At 43.5% G+C, this 18728-nt stretch overlaps 1 protein-coding gene across 1 annotated transcript in view; it reads left to right on the plus strand.

The window, feature by feature from the left end:
- LOC124623368 (carboxylesterase 4A-like) overlaps positions 1–18728 on the plus strand; it is a 363176-nt gene that overhangs the window by 142139 nt on the left and 202309 nt on the right. The window contains exons 2-4 of the mRNA XM_047149031.1: positions 7480–7674; positions 14404–14493; positions 17444–17584. Coding sequence (XP_047004987.1) covers positions 7549–7674; positions 14404–14493; positions 17444–17584 — 357 coding nt within the window. The 5' untranslated portion in view covers positions 7480–7548. The remainder of the gene's footprint in view (positions 1–7479; positions 7675–14403; positions 14494–17443; positions 17585–18728) is intronic.

Raw genomic sequence — 18728 nt, forward strand, 5'->3', positions numbered from 1 at the left:
TTAGTAAGTGTAACCTAATGCGTATAACAAGGTGAAAATCCCCATTAATGTAGGAGTACAAAATAAATGCCCAGTCTTTGGAAGCGGTAACATCTTGCAAGTATCTGGGTGTGACTATTCGAAATGATCTCAAATAGAATGATCAGATTACACAAGTAGCGGGTAAGGCGAACTCTAAATTGCAGTTTATTGGTAGAATACTGAAGCGATGCAATCCATCAACAAAGGAAATAACTTACAATACGTTAGTTCGTCCAGTCTGAGTATTGTTCGTCTGTATTGGACCCTTACCAGTTGGGTCTGATTCAGGAGATTGAGAAGGTCCAAAGAAGAGCGGCAAGATCCGTGACTGGTACATTTAGCCATCGCGAGAACATTACAAATCTCATATAAAGTTTGAAGTGGGACACACTTGCAGATAGCGCGCTAAAAGGAAAGGGGCTGCTCACTAAATTGCGAAATCCGATTTTCATCGAGGATGTAGAGCATATATTATTACCACCAACTTTCAAATCGAGCAATGATCACCATTGAAAGATAAGGGAAATTAGAACCCGTACTGAGGCGTTCAGACATTCGTTTTTCCCCCGCGCGATCCGCGAGTGGAACAGAGGGGTGGGGGTTGTTGGGGGGGGGGGATACGACTTTGGCGTGAATGGTGCCCTCCGCCACACACCGCTTGGTGGCTAGAGGAGTATATATGTAGATGTAGGTATTGGCATTCACTCAGTGTGTAGCATACGCCGATGATAGCTCTGTTTAGGACTTAGACTTTCGTAACAAGAGTGGACCGCGTAACAGTCTGATACCAATTTTACTGCATCTACAGTGCTGCAAAGCAACGACCATTCTCTTTTAAGAGGTTGACTAACACAGAATTATTCATAAGGAGCTCCGGGGTTTGGGAAGACAACTATGAGAAAGCTACAGTACACACAGAAAAATGACACATGCCACAGGAAAAAGCACCTGTCCAAATTTTTATCTGTATTACAGGACTTAGTGTAGTTATAGAGTAGACACCTTGGGGCCAAGCGTGTCAGAATATGCGGATAAATCATCGGCTCTGAACTATCACATCGAAGTAACTGGCGCCTGCAGATAGGCAACCACCATCTACATCTAATACACAGGGTAAGTCACCTAACGTTACCGCTGGATATATTTCGTAAACCACATCACATACTGACGAACCGATTCCACAAACCATACAAAAATGCACGGAAGTATGTTTTTTAACATAAACCTACATTTTTAATTGGAACCACGTTAGTTTTGTTAGCACATCTGAACATATAAACAAATAAGTAATCAGTGTCGTTTGTTGCATTGTAAAATGTTAATTACATCCGGAGATATTGTAATCTAAAGTTGACGCTTGAAACCTCCGACGTTCAGTTGCGAGTTGTAACAAACACGGGCCACGGTCGGCGAGCAGCACCTGCAGGGACATGTTTACGATGACGACCGTGTTTATGAGTGTGGCTGTAGTGCACTGTTGTGGTTTGGCCTAGCTGTCGCAGTGTCCGCATGTAGCGCTTGCTGCTATTGTTACTCTGCATTCGTCTCCGCACGCAGAGCAACTGTAGTACACCGTGTTACCAGACGTCTGTGATAGTGTAGTGTTGTAGGAACTGTGACCATGGTGTATTCGAACTCTGAAAAGGCGGAGATGATACTCATCTATGGCGAGTGTCGAGGAAATGCAGCTGAAGCCTGCAGGGTGTATGCAGAACGGTACCCGAACAGAGAGCATCCAACGTGCCGCACATTGCAAAACATCTACCGCCAACTGTATGCAACAGGTATGGTCGTAGCACGCAAACGGGTCCGTAACAGGCCCGTCACAGGAGAAGCGGGTGCAGTTAGTGTGTTAGCTGCTGTTGCCATGAACCCACACATGAGTACGCGGGACATTGCGAGAGCCGGTGGACTGAGTCAAAGTAGTGTCATGCGCATACTGCATCGTCACCGCTTTCACCCGTTTCATATGTCACTACATCAGCAATTACATGGTGATGACTTTAATTATCGAGTGCAATTCTGTCAATGAGCATTAACAGAGAATGCGTTGCAGTTCTACCTGTTTACCGATGAAGCGGGTTTCACAAACCACGGGGCAGTGAATCTACGGAACATGCATTACTGGTCCGTGGACAATCCTCGCTGGCTCAGACAGGTAGAGCGACAGCGACCGTGGACTGTAAATGTATGGTGCGGAATCATTGGCGACCACCTCATTGGTCGTCACTTCATTGCAGGGGCCCAAACAGCTGCAACATACATCGCGTTTCTGCAGAATGATCTGCCAACGTTGCTCGAAAATGTCCCACTGGAAACGCGTCGACGTATGTGGTATCAGCATGATGGTGCACCTGCACATTCCGCAATTAACACTATGCTGACCCTTGACAGGATGTTCGACGGGCGTTCATAGGACGTGGAGAACGCATAAATTGGCCAGCCCGTTCTCCTGATCTTATACCTCTGGACTTCTTTCTGTGGGGTACGTTAAAGGAGAATGTGTACCGTGATGTGCCTACATCCCCAGAGGATATGAAACAACGTATTGTGGCAGCCTGCGGCGACATTACACCAGATGTACTGCGGCGTGTACGACATTCGTTACGCCAGAGATTGCAATTGTGTGCAGCAAACGATCGCCACCACATGAAACATCTATTGGCCTGACATCTCGGGACACACTCTATTCCACTCCGAAATTGAAAACGGAAACCACGTGTGTACGTGTACCTCTCCTCTCATGGTAATGTACATGTGCGTCAGTGAAAAAGACCAATAAAACGGTGTTAGCATGTGGACGTAATGTGCTGTTCCAGTCTCTTCTGTACCTAAGGTCCATCACCGTTCCCTTTTGATCCCTACGTAATTCGGTGCTCTCCGATACACACGATCGAACAGCGGAGGAGTGGTACTCAAGCGTCAACTTTAGGTTACAATATCTCCGGATGTAATTAACATTTTACAATGCAACAAACGGCACTGATTACGTATTTGTTTATATGTTCAGATGTGCTAACAAAACTAACGGGGTTCCATTTAAAAAAACGTAGGTTTGTGTTAAAAAACATACTTCCGTGCATTTTTTTACGGTTTGTATTAACCAATTACACTAGCCCCTCTCCTCACGTTCGGTCTGTGGAATCGATTCGTCAGTATTTGATGTGGTTTACGAAATATATCCAGCGGTAATGTTAGGTGACTCACCCTGCATACTCCGCGATCCAACTTACGGCGCGTGGGGATGACACGCCGTTTCACTACTAGTCATTTCCTTTCCTGTTCTACTCGTAAATTGAATGAGGAAACACGACTGTCGATATGTCTCCGTACGAGCCCTCTTTTCTCGTATCTTATCTTCGTGGTCTTTACGTGCAATGAACGGTCGAGGCCTAGAATCGTTCCGTAGTCAGCTTCAAATGTCGGTTCTCTAAATTTTCTCAACAGCGTTCCTTGAAAAGAATGTCGCCTACCCTCGAGCGATTCCCATTTGAGCTGCCGAAGCATTTCCGTTACATTTGCATGTTGCTCAAACCTATCAGTGATAAATCTAGCAGCCCGAATACGAACTGCTTCGATTTCTTCCTTCAATCCGACCTGGTACGGATCCCAAACACTCGAGCAGTACTCAAGAATATGTCTCACTAGCATCCTATAAGCAGTCTCCTTTACAAATGAACCATACTTCCCAAGCACTTAAAACTCCCGGGCTGATAGGCCGTGGTCGATGTATAAAACTCTCCTCTGGCGTCTCGTCTCCGACTGAGAAAGATATCATCAAAGGCAAAGCAGCGAACTGCAGTTTTTACCTCTTAGGAGTCTCCCACAGTCGGAGATGAAACGTCAGCGGAGAGTTTTATACATCGAGCACGACCTATCAGCCCGGACGTTTTAAGTGAAGACGATACCGGCCGTGAAAAATCCTACATGGTATGATCACACTTCCCTAGATTTCTCCCAGTGAACCGAAGTCGATCATTCGCCTTCCCTACCACAGTACTCACATTTCATATCGCTTTGCAACATAACGCCCAGATATTTAAACGACGCGTGACTGTGTCAGTCAGGATACTTCCGTTGGGCTACAGAACATTTTCCAAAGTAGGCTGCTGTCGTTGCGCCAGTAGCAGCCGTTTCAATGACTAGGACACAGGTATTGACATTTTCCGAGTAAACGAGGCCCTTATTGGGCACCTGTAATGTGAGCACGTGTAGAGACGCTCCGTCCATTGATATACAGAGGGGTAAAAAAAAATGTAACCACTGTTTAAAAGTCCATAACTTGTAAACTAATTGATGGTGTTGTCTCATTCGTGGTGAAAGTGTAGCCTAAAGTCCAACTTAAACATATCACTGTAGATGTTCAAAATCCACACACAGACGATGCCGCCGAACTGCAGCACGAACTACTGACTGGAATGTGTTCAGTTGGATACTTACACATGAATGTACGATGGATTCTCGAAGTTCATCCAATGTGCGTGGCTTTTGTCGATAAACGACGTCCCTTAGTGTTCCCCGCAGGTAAAAGTCCAGAGGGGTTGGGTCTGGGGAACGTGGTGGATACTCCACAGTACCTCTACGGCCTATCCATCTTCCTGGTATATTTTCATCGAGATACGCCCTAACACGACTTTGGTAGTGGGCTGGGGCACTATCTTGTTGAAAGTAAACTCTTCCGTCTCCATACAAGTCTCGGATGGCAGATAAAATGGATGTCTGAAGCTTCTGAAGGTACACCTCACCGGTAACTGTGCCATCAAAGAAGAATGGCCCAATGAAGCCTCTACGGCCTATCCATCTTCCTGGTAGATTTTCGTCGGGATACGCCCTAACACGATTTTGGTAGTGGGCTGGGGCACTATCTTGTTGAAAGTAAACTCTTCCGTCTCCATACAAGTCTCGGATGGCAGATAAAATGGATGTCTGAAGCTTCTGAAGGTACACCTCACCGGTAACTGTGCCATCAAAGAAGAATGGCCCAATCAAGCCCCTACGGCCTATCCATCTTCCTGGTAGATTTTCGTCGGGATACACCCTAACACGATTTTGGTAGTGGGCTGGGACACCATCTTGTTGAAAGTAAACTCTTCCGTCTCCATACAAGTCTCGGATGGCAGGTAAAATGGATGTCTGAATCTGCTGAAGGTGCACCTCACCGGTAACTGTGCCTTCAAAGAAGAATGGCTCAATCAAGCCCCGGTAAGACAACCCACACCGCACATTTACTCCTGGAAAATTCACTGCTTTGTCTGCATGGTCGTTCGGATTTCCTGCGGCCCAGTAGATGTAATTGTGGCGATTTACTGTACCATTGAACTGTGCCTCATCAGACCACACAATCATCTCTGCAAACTCTTCATCGTTGCGCACCATGTTAGTAAACCACTCGCAGTACTCCATTCTACGGTCTGGGTCGTCCTCGTTTATTACGTGTACCAATCGTGGGATGTAGCACTTCCACTTTGCTGTCTTCAAAATTCGCCGAACACTTGAGCGATTCACTCCAGTTTCACGGGCACACTGTCTCACAGATTCCTCTGGTGAGCGAGTGAATTGTTGTAACACACGGCGCGAGTTAGCAGGTCGTCCAATTCATTGTTTGTGTACATCTTTAACACAACCTTCGGCTTCAAATTTGTCTCGAATGCGACGAATCGTTAATCGTGTCGGTGGCTCTGTTTGATACTCGTTTCGCCATTGCTGTTGAACCTCATTAATGTTTTCGTACTTAAAATACCATTTCAAAACTGACTTCCTTCAATCGAATGTAAGCCTTGCGCCAGCCATGTTTACTCGAGTAACTAGGTGCAACTAAGAACAAAACACTGACTATGTGGCGACTGTCATCTGACAAAACAAAACAACGCAATACAACGCTTGTGTGGCGATTGCCGGAACTACAAACTATTACACTACCAAAGATGAAACAACTCTGCCAATTAGTTTGCCAGTTATGGACTTTTAAACAGTGGATACATTTTCTTGGATCCCTCTGTATGTTATTTTTCTGTATGTCTTGTAGGTTTCGCACAGTCGCCTTCTGAAACCCCGGAAGTACTTGTCCGGTGTGCTTACCCGTCATAGGTGTCTCACCTGCCCTCTTAAAAGTTTCTTTAACTTTTTTTTTAAATCTTTATTTCAATAACATCTATAATACTTATACAAATTAACCCATCACCTTAGTGATTAGTGGGTCCTAATGTTAATACAATATTATATGTTACCAGCAGCTATTATTGTTATTACAATGTTACAATATTTATTTATGAGCTACAAAAAATGATTCAAATGGCTCTGAGCGCTATGCGACTTAACTTCTGAGGTCATCAGTCGCCTAGAACTTAGAACTAATTAAACCTAACTAAGCTAAGGACATCACACACATCCATGCCCGAGGCAGGATGCGAATCTGCGACCGTAGCGGTCGCTCGGTTCCAGACTGTAGCGCCTAGAACCGCACGGCCACTCCGGCCGGCTATGAGCTACAGACAGTGTGACACAGTACATGTTAATAGGCAGATTACAATTGTTAATCTATACGATACTACCTAGCTGTTAATTTTCCTACCTACTTGTTAATTCCTAACTGCCTGCAACGTGACAGGTGTGTCAGCCTAGATATAAACCTACTTCAAGGCCCTGCTCATCGAGCTAATCCCGACGAGCGTCTCCTTGACACCGGGCAGGCCAAAATTGCTTGTCGCTGCAGGTTCCTAATTTAGTATCTACTTCTAATGCTACTAACTACTGTACTAACCTACGTCAAATCCGGTGCTATCTTAGTTAAGAATAGGTGTATCCCGGTCCCCCTAGTCCTGCACGTGGCGGATTCCAACTGAAAGTCGACCTGTCAACGCACAGGTGGTACAGGATTAGGGTACTAGGACACGTTCAGTGGTTGTTTCTAGTCGCGAAAGTCCCTCAAGTACGCAGTCAGAACTTTTCGTGATACCTCATTTGCCAAGTTGTTCAGAGTTTTGAAAGTCTCCTCGTGTCTTAATAGGTCGTATATGTTGTTGTTTGGAAGTTGTCGTCTTAATGTAGCTGCTGCATCATCGAAAAGAGGGCACTCGTAAACCACATGATCGGGAGTGCCCTCCAAAGCGCCACAGTCACACTCAGGTGTAGCCCTTTTCCCAAACCGACATAGATATGTCGGGTAGGGCCCATGACCAGTGAGAAAATGTATTAGATCCCGTGTTGGTTCGAAATACCTCATGCTTAACCTTTCTTTAACATTTGGCTGGAATCCGAAGGTTCTTCTGCCACATTCATCCATTTCCCAAGATTCCTGCCATAAGTCCTCACCCCTTCTTCGTATTTCTCCCTTGTCCCTAGCCAAAGCTCCCAGTATATTCTCTATTTTCATGTCGTTCCCTTTCTTGACCCAGTAACCATGCTGCTTGTTCCCGTATTTTGATATCTAGAGGTCAGAGCCACATTTGTTCTTTACAGAGTCCGGTTGGAGCGGTAGTGCGCGTTGGTGCCCCAACTACGGCTGACCCAAAGAAGCAGCGATGTGCGATGGCGGCTGAGCGCGCGGCGTGCTGGCTGGCGCTGTGGCTGTGCCTGGCGGTGGGGTCAGGTCCGGCGGCGGCGGTCGTGACGCAGGAGCCGGGGGTGCTGCTGCGCCAGGGCGTCGTCTCCGGGGTGAGTGCACAGTGGACCGCAGCCGCTCCTCCTGGGCCTCCAGCGCGACGGCCAACTTGCTCTCTGAATGGCTGGAAACCCAGAGCCCTTACTTGGCATGTCGTTGCTACTCTGTGAACGAAGAGCTAAGAGAGAAGGCATGGAGACGCACTTTGCATACCTTTCACTGCTAGTGCAGTCACCGGCCGTCAGTCAGAGGTTGTTGCACAACGACGCGGAAAGTAGGCGGTGGTCACATTAATGTATCTGGACCATGTTTGTACACTACTGGCCATTAAAATAGCTACACCACGAAGATGACGTGCTACAGACGCGAAATTTAACCGACAGGAAGAAGATGCTGTGATATGCAAATGATTACCTTTTCAGAGCAATCACACAAGGTTGGCGCCGGTGGCGACGCCTACAACGTGCTGACATGAGGACCGTTTCCAACCGATTTCTCGTACACAAACAGCAGTTGACCGGCGCTGCCTGGTGAAACGTTGTTGTGATGCCTCGTGTAAGGAAGAGAAATGTGTAGCATCACGTTTCCGACTTTGATAAAGGTCGGATTGTAGCCTATCGCGATTGCGGTTTATCGTATCGCGACATTGCTGCTAGCGTTGGTCGAGATCCAATGACTGTTAGCAGATTATGGAATCGGTGGGTTCAGGAGGGTAATACGAAACGCCGTACTGGATCCCAACGGCCTCGCATCACTAGCAGTCGAGATAACAGGCATCTTATTCGCATGGCTGTAACGGATCGTGCAGTCACGTCTCGATCCCTGAGTCAACAGACGGGGACGTTTGAAAGACAAAAACCATCTGCACGAACAGTTCGACGACGTTTGCAGCAGCAGGGACTATCAGCTCGGAGACCATGGCTGCGGTTACCCTTGACGCTGCATCACAGACAGGAGCGCCTGCGATGGTGTACTCAACGTCGAACCTGGGTTGGTTCACGAATGGCAAAACGTCATTTTTTCGGATGAACCCAGGTTCTGTTTACAGCATCATGATGGTGGCATCCGTGTTTGGCGACATCGCGGTGAACGCATATTGGAAGCGTGTATTCGTTATCGCCATACTGGCGTATTACCCGGCGTGATGGTACAGGGTGCCATTGGTTACACGTCTCGGTCACCTCTTGTTCGCATTGACGGCACTTTGAACAGGATCTCAGGATCTATGCACCCAAATTGCGTGAAAATGTAATCACATGTCAGTGCTAATATAATATATTTCTCCAATGAATACCCCTTTATCATTTGCATTTCTTCTTGGTGTAGCAATTTTAATGACCAGTAGTGTATAAGCATATTATTCACTTTGAAGCCCTACTGGATCACGCAATGTGCAACAATCGTAATATCCGGGGTTTTGTTTCAACTGTTCTTGGTGCCCATATTACTTTGATTCCCTCAGAATGGCTCTTTTTCTGCGTGTGTCCAATCTGTTCAGGTCTCTGGTTTTTGTGACACACCAACTTTTCAGTCGTGAGTTTTCTGAGGAAAAATTTTATTTCTTGTATATATGAGTTGTTCCTGCCTCGTTCAGGTCTTCTTTTACTGCACCGATCTGTTTCATTATTTCATTTAGTGCTGATTTCATACAAATCCACAGTCCGTCTAGTTAACTTGGTTGCTTACATTCTTTTAATATGGTTATAGCCTTCAGTTTTTTCGTTTCCGAATAAATATTAGTAAACTTCCCAGTTTCTTTATTTGCTCTTAGTCTGTACGTTCCTTCTTCAGTATAATTTGTACATAAAATTTTCCTTATTGCTCGTCTTTCTCTCTTTTTGGTTTCTGTTTAAGATATTTCAGTCTCATAGAGACACTCCAGTTTTATAACTGTGCTGTAGTGTCTGAGTTTGGTGTATTTTGAGATGAATTTTAAGTGTATGACTTTTGTAGCCCTTAAAGCTGATTCCATTTTGTGACGACGAGCTTCGAAATCAGTCTCTTCCAGGACAGTTTCCAGAATGATTTCACCCATATATATATATATATATATATATATATATATATATATATATATATATATATATAGAGAGAGAGAGAGAGAGAGAGAGAGAGAGAGAGAGAGAGAGAGAGAGAGAGAAAGGGCGACAGGAAGACAAACTGCCAAACAATAGCACTAAAAAGGGTAAATACTTGCACACAATGTGAACTTTTAATTTTTTAATTTATGAACGGTTTTATTCGATGAGGACTTCTCGTTCGATTGTGATGATATCTGAAGATGGAAGCTTGCTCTTCCTTAATCCTTCACTTTTAATGTGATCCTATTTTAATGTTATTGGACTGAAATATTCTCTATTTTTAAATTACAGTCGCGACCTCGTTTCCGTCTACCTATGGATAAAATTAGACGTTAGCAGAATTTTCGCTTTCGACAAACCGACGAAGTCCTATCCTCTACTTCATCTGGCTTCTCACATAACAAATTCGTATTCTACACTAATACTTTCAGAAAGTGCCTCCCGTGTTAGTGGCTTGTAATGTAACTTTAGTATTTATTCCCAAACTGGTATATCTCAAATGAAAATACAGGTCTAAGTTCAAGTAAAACCAGCTACGATATGCTCTGCTGCAATAAATATAATTTGTCTGTAGACTGATACGTGAAAGGAAATTAAAACCAATATCCGAAAAATTTTGGTGGTGTGATGTGAAGCATCCAGAAATAAAAGGTTCGGACTTGGAGAGAGTCGACGTAGGAGAGATTTTACGCGACACGTGGATCTTTGAGTAATAGTGGAGCGACATACAGGTGATTCAGTTCGGTGACGCTGACCGATAGAAGTGGATTTTGAAACTCTGAAACGAAGTACAGTGTTTCTTTTCTCACTTTAAATTCATGTCAGAAGTACAGGTGAAATTTCGCGTTTTTTCTGTGAAGTGAATAATGAAGGTTCGAAGTTTAAAAGTTACTTTTTAAAGCAGTAAACAATACTACAAACAGACGAAACCTAATAAACACAAGAATAAAAAGCAGTACATTAAACCAGTGAATCAAATAGTATTCCCCCAGTGCTGGGTCACACCCACAGCAACTTCGCTTACAATCATGCGTTCATTTTGGGTACAATATTCTGGGATATTGTGCACGTCCAGTAGGTTAGTTTTAAGAACTTTAATCAGTCCACTGTTTCTGCACAGCACTTTCTGCCAGTTTTTCATAAATTGAAAGGCATTGACGGCGTATATCTTTTTTAGTCGAAATAGGTAGAGGGATCAAGTGATAAGAGATAGATGCCTTGTTCTGGGATGCTAGAATGCGACGCAATCAGAATGGGAAATGCTACCAATAGAAGAGCTTGCTAATTAGTGAAATTAGTGCGAGTGGAAAACCGCGACATGTAGCTCGAGTTTCAGCAAGCATCTGAATTCGACAGTTTTCGTAAAGAGCGAACTCCACACTGTGGTGATAGCGTGCACATAATTTGAATATATTTCCCGTTTCTGCTTTTCTTGGAAGAGGATGGGGGAAAAGGTAGAAACCGGAAAGGTGTTGAAGTGATATTCTAATACCTAAATTATATCGCCTTGGCTTATAGGGATCATGCTGTCTACGGCTCATATCGACAAGTCGAACTAGTGATTTCAATCAATTTAAATGTTGATTGTGATTACATGGTGATAATGGATGTTATTGTTGGTTTCCTTATACCATAGAACGGCGTTCATGTCTGCAGCCAAGCTAGAATCTGGCAGCGGATATGACAGCTCGACCCACTGTACGAATCGGAAATATTTCAGGAAAATGGGAAATGTTTTCCGGTAGGCAGGAAGTTAGAAATTCGTCCACTCTGCGTCAGTCAGTTTTGAAAGTAATGGCAAAATGGAGAAAACATTTCAAGGTAAGTACTTCGATTTCGTTAGTATTAAGCCGTCAAAGGACCACAAAGGGGATTTTAGGTGGAAAGAAAGTTATTTACGAATCTAGATACTCGCAAATGACATTCTACACGAGAATAGGGATGGGGAGTATGACACAGATGGTGACCTGGAAAAGATAGCCACTCAGACTGGCAACACGAATGTGCATTTCGTGGAACTGTTTCAGCGTCACGATCGGCCCATTACAAACAGTATTGTAAGGTGCTTAAAAATGTTATTGGGAAGGCAAAAAGTATGTGGTATACAGATAGAATAGCTGACTCTCAGGATAAAATTAAAACCATATGGTCAGTCGTAAAGGAAGTGGCTGGTCTGTAGAGACAGGTCGAGGATATAGAATCAGTGCGCAGTGGGAATGTCCGTGTTACTGATAAGTCGCATATATTTACAGTATTTAATAATCACTTTCTGAATATAGCAGGTGAACTAAATAGAAACCTAGTCCCAACAGGGAATCATATAGCGCTCTTAGAAAAAAGTGTTCCGAGACTGTTACCTGAAATGCTCCTCCATGACACTGACAAGAGGGAGATTGAGTTAATAATTAAATCACTAAAGACCAAGAACTCTCATGGATATGACGGGGTATCTAGCAGAATACTGAAGTATTGTTCTATGTATTTTAGCCCAGTACTTAGCCATATCTGTAACTTTTCCTTTAGGAGTGGTCGGTTTCCTGACCGATTAAAGTACTCGGTAGTGAAGCCACTGGATAAAAAGGGAGACATTGATAATGTTGACAATTTTAGACCTATTTCTATGCCATCGGTGTTCGCTAAAGTTATCGAGAAGATTATATATACAAGTTTACTGGAGCATTTAAATTCACATAATTTGCTGTCAAATGTTCAGTTTGGTTTTAGAAATGGTTTAACAACTGAAAATGCTATATTCTCTTTCTCTGTGAGGTTTTGGACGGATTAAATAAAGGGTTGCGAACGTTAGGTGTTTTCTTTGATTTAACGAAGGCTTTTGACTGTGTTGACCACAAAATATTACTGCAGAAGTTGGACCATTATGGAGTAAGGGGAGTAGCTTACAATTGGTTCGCCTCTTACTTTAAAAACAGAAAGCAGAAGGTAATTCTCCGCAATATTGAGAGTGGTAGTGATGTTCAGTCCCAATGGGGCACTGTTAAGTGGGGCGTTCCCCAAGGGTCAGTGCTGGGGCCACTGCTGATTCTTATTTATATAAATGATATGCCTTCTAGTATTACAGGTGATTCAAAAATATTTCTGTTTGCTGATGACACCAGCTTGATAGTGAAGGATCTTGTGTTTAATATTGAAACAGTATCAAATAATGTAGTTCATGAAATAAGTTTATGGCTTGTGGAAAATAATTTGATGCTAAATCACAGTAAGACTCAGTTTTTACAGTTTCTAAGTCACAATTCAACAAGAATCGATATTTTGATCAGACAGAATGGGCATATTATAAGCGAGACGGAACAGTTCAAGTTCCTAGGCATTCGGATAGATAGTAAGCTGATGTGGAAAGCCCATGTCCAGGATCTTGTTCAGAAACTAAATGCTGCTTTATTTACCATTAGAACAGTATCTGAAATAAGTGACACTTCAACACGAAAAGTAGTCTACTTCGCATACTGTCATACGCTTATGTTGTATGGTATTATTTTTTGGGGTAATTCTTCTGATTCAAAAAGGGTATTTTTGGCTCAAAAACGGGCTGTTTGAGCTATATGTGGTGTAAGTTCGAGAACCTCTTGTCGACCCCTATTCAATAGTCTGGGAATTCTGACATTGCCCTCACAGTATATATTTTCTTTAATGTCGTTTGTTGTTAGCAATATTAGCCTATTCCCAAGAGTTAGCAGCTTTCACTCAGTTAATACTAGGCAGAAATCCAATCTGCATGTGGAATGCACTTCCTTGACTCTTGTACAGAAAGGAGTACAGTATTCTGCTGCATCCATTTTCAATAAGCTACCACAAGAACTCAAAAATCTTAGCAGTAGACCAAACTCTTTTAAGTCTAAACTGAAGAGTTTCCTCATGGCTCACTCCTTCTATTCTGTCGAGGAGCTCCTGGAAGAGCTAAAAAATTAAGCAAATTCCAGTGTTACATTGTTGACTTTCTTTATTTAAACTTACGACTTGTCACCTGAATATGTTTTTTTTATATTTCATTTTATCTGTTTCTAATATCGTGTTATGATTTCATGTATTGACTCATTCCATGACCATGGAGACTTCTCCTTAATTTGGTCCCACGGAACAATAAATAAATAAATAAATAAATAAAAAGAATAGAAACTGAAAAACATTGACAATGTGTTCTATGGCACGATGCTTCTGTCCACACCCTTTGCAACACATGTTGGAACGAAGTTCTCCATCTCTTTTCTTTTCTCTTCTTCCTTTAAAGCTACTACTGTATAATATAGATGATCAGCATCACTCTTCTCCAGCCAAAAAAGAAAAGATTGTCACAGCAATGAAACGAACTATCAGTCACGTGTCTTACTAGTTTCTACGAAACTGTTCGAAATTTATTTCCCCAGCTAACACTTGTTCAGCAGTTGACACAACTGAAAAGTTAACTGTCACATTGCACATTCTGTAATATTTATGGTACCTCATGAGTCTTAATGAGCTCAATCCAGGGTTCAGAGGAATAAACAGAAATAAGATCAACAAATAATCTGCAACTTCCATATACATTTTTGTCGGTTTATAGTATGAGGAATGCGTGTCTATCAAATTTCATGTCTGTACGTTCCAAAATTCTTACTAAAAGTCCAATACTAACAATGGCGAATAAGTTTCATGTTCTCTAAATCCAGGACTAGGGTTGTTTGCATTCTTGCCTGTCCGCAGATAAAAGTGATCACCGAAAGCCGGCGACCAATCAGCGCCTACCTTGGGATACCGTACGCCATCCCTCCGGTCGGAGAGCTTCGATTTGCGGTAAGTTTCATACCGTACAAATGATGGTTTCCCTGCCTGTAGCAGCAGACTTCTGAAAAAATTGTAATATTTAATTGGATTCTTGAAGATATTGTCTCGCTCTGCCACAAACCATCATAGACGTTGAGACTACTGTTAAATAGTAGAGTTCAATGTTTTTATACCCTACTGGACAGAAAGAAATGCAGCACATTGAGTGAGTGATCAAATGACCGACATATTAATGTTTTAAAATGTGCAGTCGCATTACTGTAAAAATTTACTTCATGTGACGTCAACGTCATGAAACATGTATGTTATGTGATGATGTTCATACGAATACTGACACAATGTATACATTTCTAAAACTGCTTTCGTGGGAGCTCTCATCACTGTTTTTCGTGCCTGAAGAAACGTACATGTACAATATTTGGCCGGTAGGAGAATGAGAGCTGGTGGCGTGCATTGTTTGATCAACAGGATGTGCACCAGTGTCGTGTCAGCTGTCTCGTGGAATACGAATAAGTGATACTGCTGATGTTGATCCATCCGTCAGATAAGGCCCAAAAGTCCGACGGCTTTCTTGGTGCCGTTTGAGTGGATTAGACGATATGCTGCCATACGCCTCACCTCTTTTCCTTTATTTCTCTGCATAAGTACCCCTTTGTAGTTCGGGCGCACAGTAGGTAGGTGTCAGACTACCTACATAAACGTCCGAGTTTCGATTGTGATTTCTTTCTTTTTTTTATTTTCTGCCACAAACCGCTTCTTTCGTCGGCCTCCGAAGCTGAGTGTTCAACGTACTTGACTGCCACGTGGAGCACTTGGGTTCAATTCCCGGTAATGCCAGCTATTTTTCCTTGATAGAAGGACTGGAACTGGATTCACTCAGCCTCGTGTTGCCAACTGAGGAGCTACGTGATGATAAGCAGGGCTCCCAGCTCTGCAAAGCTGACAACAGTCACGAGAGCGGTGAGCAGACCTCACGCACCGGCACACTGCATTCAGTTGACGACTCTGGCTAAGGCTGACACGGCGGTCGGTCGGTACCGAATGGCCTGTCTAGGCCAGAGCGCCTTAGCTTTACACTTGTATCTCTTCTTTCACCTATGGCAACGATTTGTTAACATGAGAAATGCCAAGTTGTCCAGTGGATCAGAGTCCATATGAAACTGAACATCTCCCCATAAATAACTGGGTAAGTCAGATCAAAGGTTGGATGAAGGCAAGGACGTACCACTTGCAATACAGCCATGTCTAGTAAATCATTGTGATACTGAAACCAACTTTTAAGTTGTGGACAATTTTAATTTACTTACTAGTCCATAGTAATAAGGACACCACATTAAACTGTACAAGCACCCACTGTAGTCATCCACAGGATATAGGAACATACCTAACTCATCATTAATGGTATGTATACAGGCAATTTCAAAGTCTTACGTGTTGATTATTGACATAAAAGAAGTAGTGTGGCATTTTTGATCCGACCCAAAAGTATTTAACATTGAACGTGGTCTTGATTTTGAAACCTGTTGTAGACCCTTTATTCAAATGTGGTAGCACATCATTCTATTCTTTTGATTTCTACAGATATGGTCATTTAGTGCGAACAGTATCTAACAGCGGATCGTACTAGACATGGGTAAGAAATTTCTTTAAATGCGAACATTTTTGGTTAGGCTTAACCGTTAGTGTTATTGGTATCGGATGAGACAACATGTTTACTGTTACCAGTCACTGTTTATTTCTTTCCAGAACGCGTTTCGAAGGTTCAGCTCATCACCATGAAATGGACTTGTGTGGATTAATATCACATTTACGTGCTGCATTTACGGCAAGAAAGGACGAATGAATTGATTGTTGGTGTTAATAACGATCATCCTCCTTTACCTCCTCTGCTTTACTGCAGACGACGTGTCACTGAGCACATTTGTTCTGTGCATGCAGTACGCGTGAGGCGCCTAGTTGTTTCCACTGCACTGTGTGGAATACGAAGGATCTGTTATAGTTCACTAACCTGCTGTCTTCAAGTTGCACGCAGGTCGTAGGCTCTGTATCTTGAGGCTGAAACTGACTTTTAGCGAGGTTCTGTTCTGAAACAATGTATCACTTCTTTGGGATGCCACTCGCGTATTTTAATACAGCCACACGAGAAGACTACATGATCTTAATACAACACCTTCTGATACAGCAAAGTACATGATCAAACACAATGTTTACGAAAATGTATCTTTACACTATTTGTGGCACGTGTCTGTGCCTCATGACTACCGGTGTGAATCTTTTATTATTGAATACTGGCAAACACATCCTACGACAGACAGCATGTCTGTTCTTCTCGACTGCCTAATCCAGAGTGACGAACAGCCCGAAACACTTCGCGCGCCATACCAGAAAAGCCGTGATCCGAACGCTTCCGAAGTGCTTCGTCTGCAATCTCGTCAGTCTTTTGTTTTTTATTTAAATTGTTTTTAGTAATTTTAAAATGACTGATTGATAGCCAGACTCTGGAGTAATCTGTGGCACTGCCTCCAATGGTCACAGGATCTTTTCCCTGTCGTGATACATCATATACAGCAACACATTTTGTAAACACTGTGGGAGAAAGATCTTTGTTCCATCAGTGTTTACAAAGAAGATGGTGTATGTCATGTATGACGACAGGGAAAGGAGCCTATGATCACTACAGGCAATGCCACAGATTATTCCAAACTCGTAATACGGCACTGACATGTGATGTTAAGCCACATAAATCCGTTTCATGATGTAGGTTTATACGTTCGAAACGCATTGTGGAAGTAGATAAATAGTGAATGCTAACAGTAAACTCGTTGTTTCAGTCGAAGGAATCTATGATATTCCCAGAACTCACCGGCTGACTTTCTCCAACAGGTGGGATCGGAAATAAATGCCAGTGAAGTTCTAGAGTGTATAAAAGAGTTTAGTACAGCGTGAGGTGGTGTTGCAGCCACCGACACCGCACGCCGGCTGGAACGGCACGCTGTTGGCTGGCCGCTACGGGCCCCCCTGTCCGCAGCTGCCGGCGCCGGGACCACCTCTCGCGCCCTACAGTGAGGACTGCCTCACCCTCAACGTCTGGGTACCAGAAGTGAGTACCGTAACTTCCATCTTTTGTATGCAATTTGCACAATCAGTGCCACTGGGATGTAAAGTGTCTGCAATCATTTTTTGTCTATGACTTCAGCGAAGATCGCCGTTGCTCCAATTATTCCGTCAATCTCCGCGTTACTTGTTAGCTGGATAAGAGATTTAAAATCTATTTATATTACATTATCTTCTTACTAATTATAGCAGGCGCCTCTCTCTTTCTTTTCTGTCTCTCTCTCTACCTTCCTCCTCATCCTTCTCCCCTCCTCTCTCTCCCTCTCCTCTCTGCCACACAACAAACTCTAATATACGCCGCCTGACCAAAAAAAGTGCAGCATCCAGAACAGGAGGAGGAAACGAAATGAAACTTCCCAGGTTGAGAGTGTACGTGACTTTATTTCAGGGTTTACAATCCCAAGCCAAATTTACCAAGAATTTGGTAGTATGAGCCCACTTACCAGTACTACGTTCGCTCCCTCTGGCCTGGATGCATACACTGATTTGTTTGGGAAGGGCACCATAAAGCCGTTGTGTCTTTTCCTGAGACAGATCCACAACTGCTGTAACTGGTCCTTGATACCGTGGCTGCTGGTACTGGGACAGAGTTGATGTCTGAGCTAGCCACAACATGTTCTATTGGGGACAGATCTAGAGATCTCACTGGCGACGGCAGAACCTCAACATCGAGCAGACTGTTCATAGAGATATGTGCCATGTGTGGACGAGCATTGTGCTGCTGAAAAATGGAGCCACGAAACTGTCGCATAATAGGTGACATGTGAGGACAAACGATGGCACATAATGTTGCGGAGAGTCGATTACTTGTTCTCAGATGGCACTCCCGAATGTTTAGGGGTCACGGTTCACTTGGTGTACAATTAGGCGATCCACCGTTGTGGCGGTGAAACGTAGTCGATTCTAACCTTGACGATGAGTATGCCCGCCCTCACGTTCCAATAAAGTCCGACAAAGGGGCACTGCTATGCACGAATGCTTCACAAATCTGGATATTCCACGATTCGTCCTGCCGGCCACAAGGAGACCCACCATGAGGCTCCTTTCAAAATCTGTCAGTTGGTGATAACGTTCTCAGTCAACGTCTGCACTGTTCGCACGCCATACATACCACAACGGGCCCAGTAGCT

Source organism: Schistocerca americana, chromosome 1, assembly GCF_021461395.2.
Source record: "Schistocerca americana isolate TAMUIC-IGC-003095 chromosome 1, iqSchAmer2.1, whole genome shotgun sequence".
Classification (NCBI taxonomy): Eukaryota; Metazoa; Arthropoda; class Insecta; order Orthoptera; family Acrididae; genus Schistocerca; species Schistocerca americana.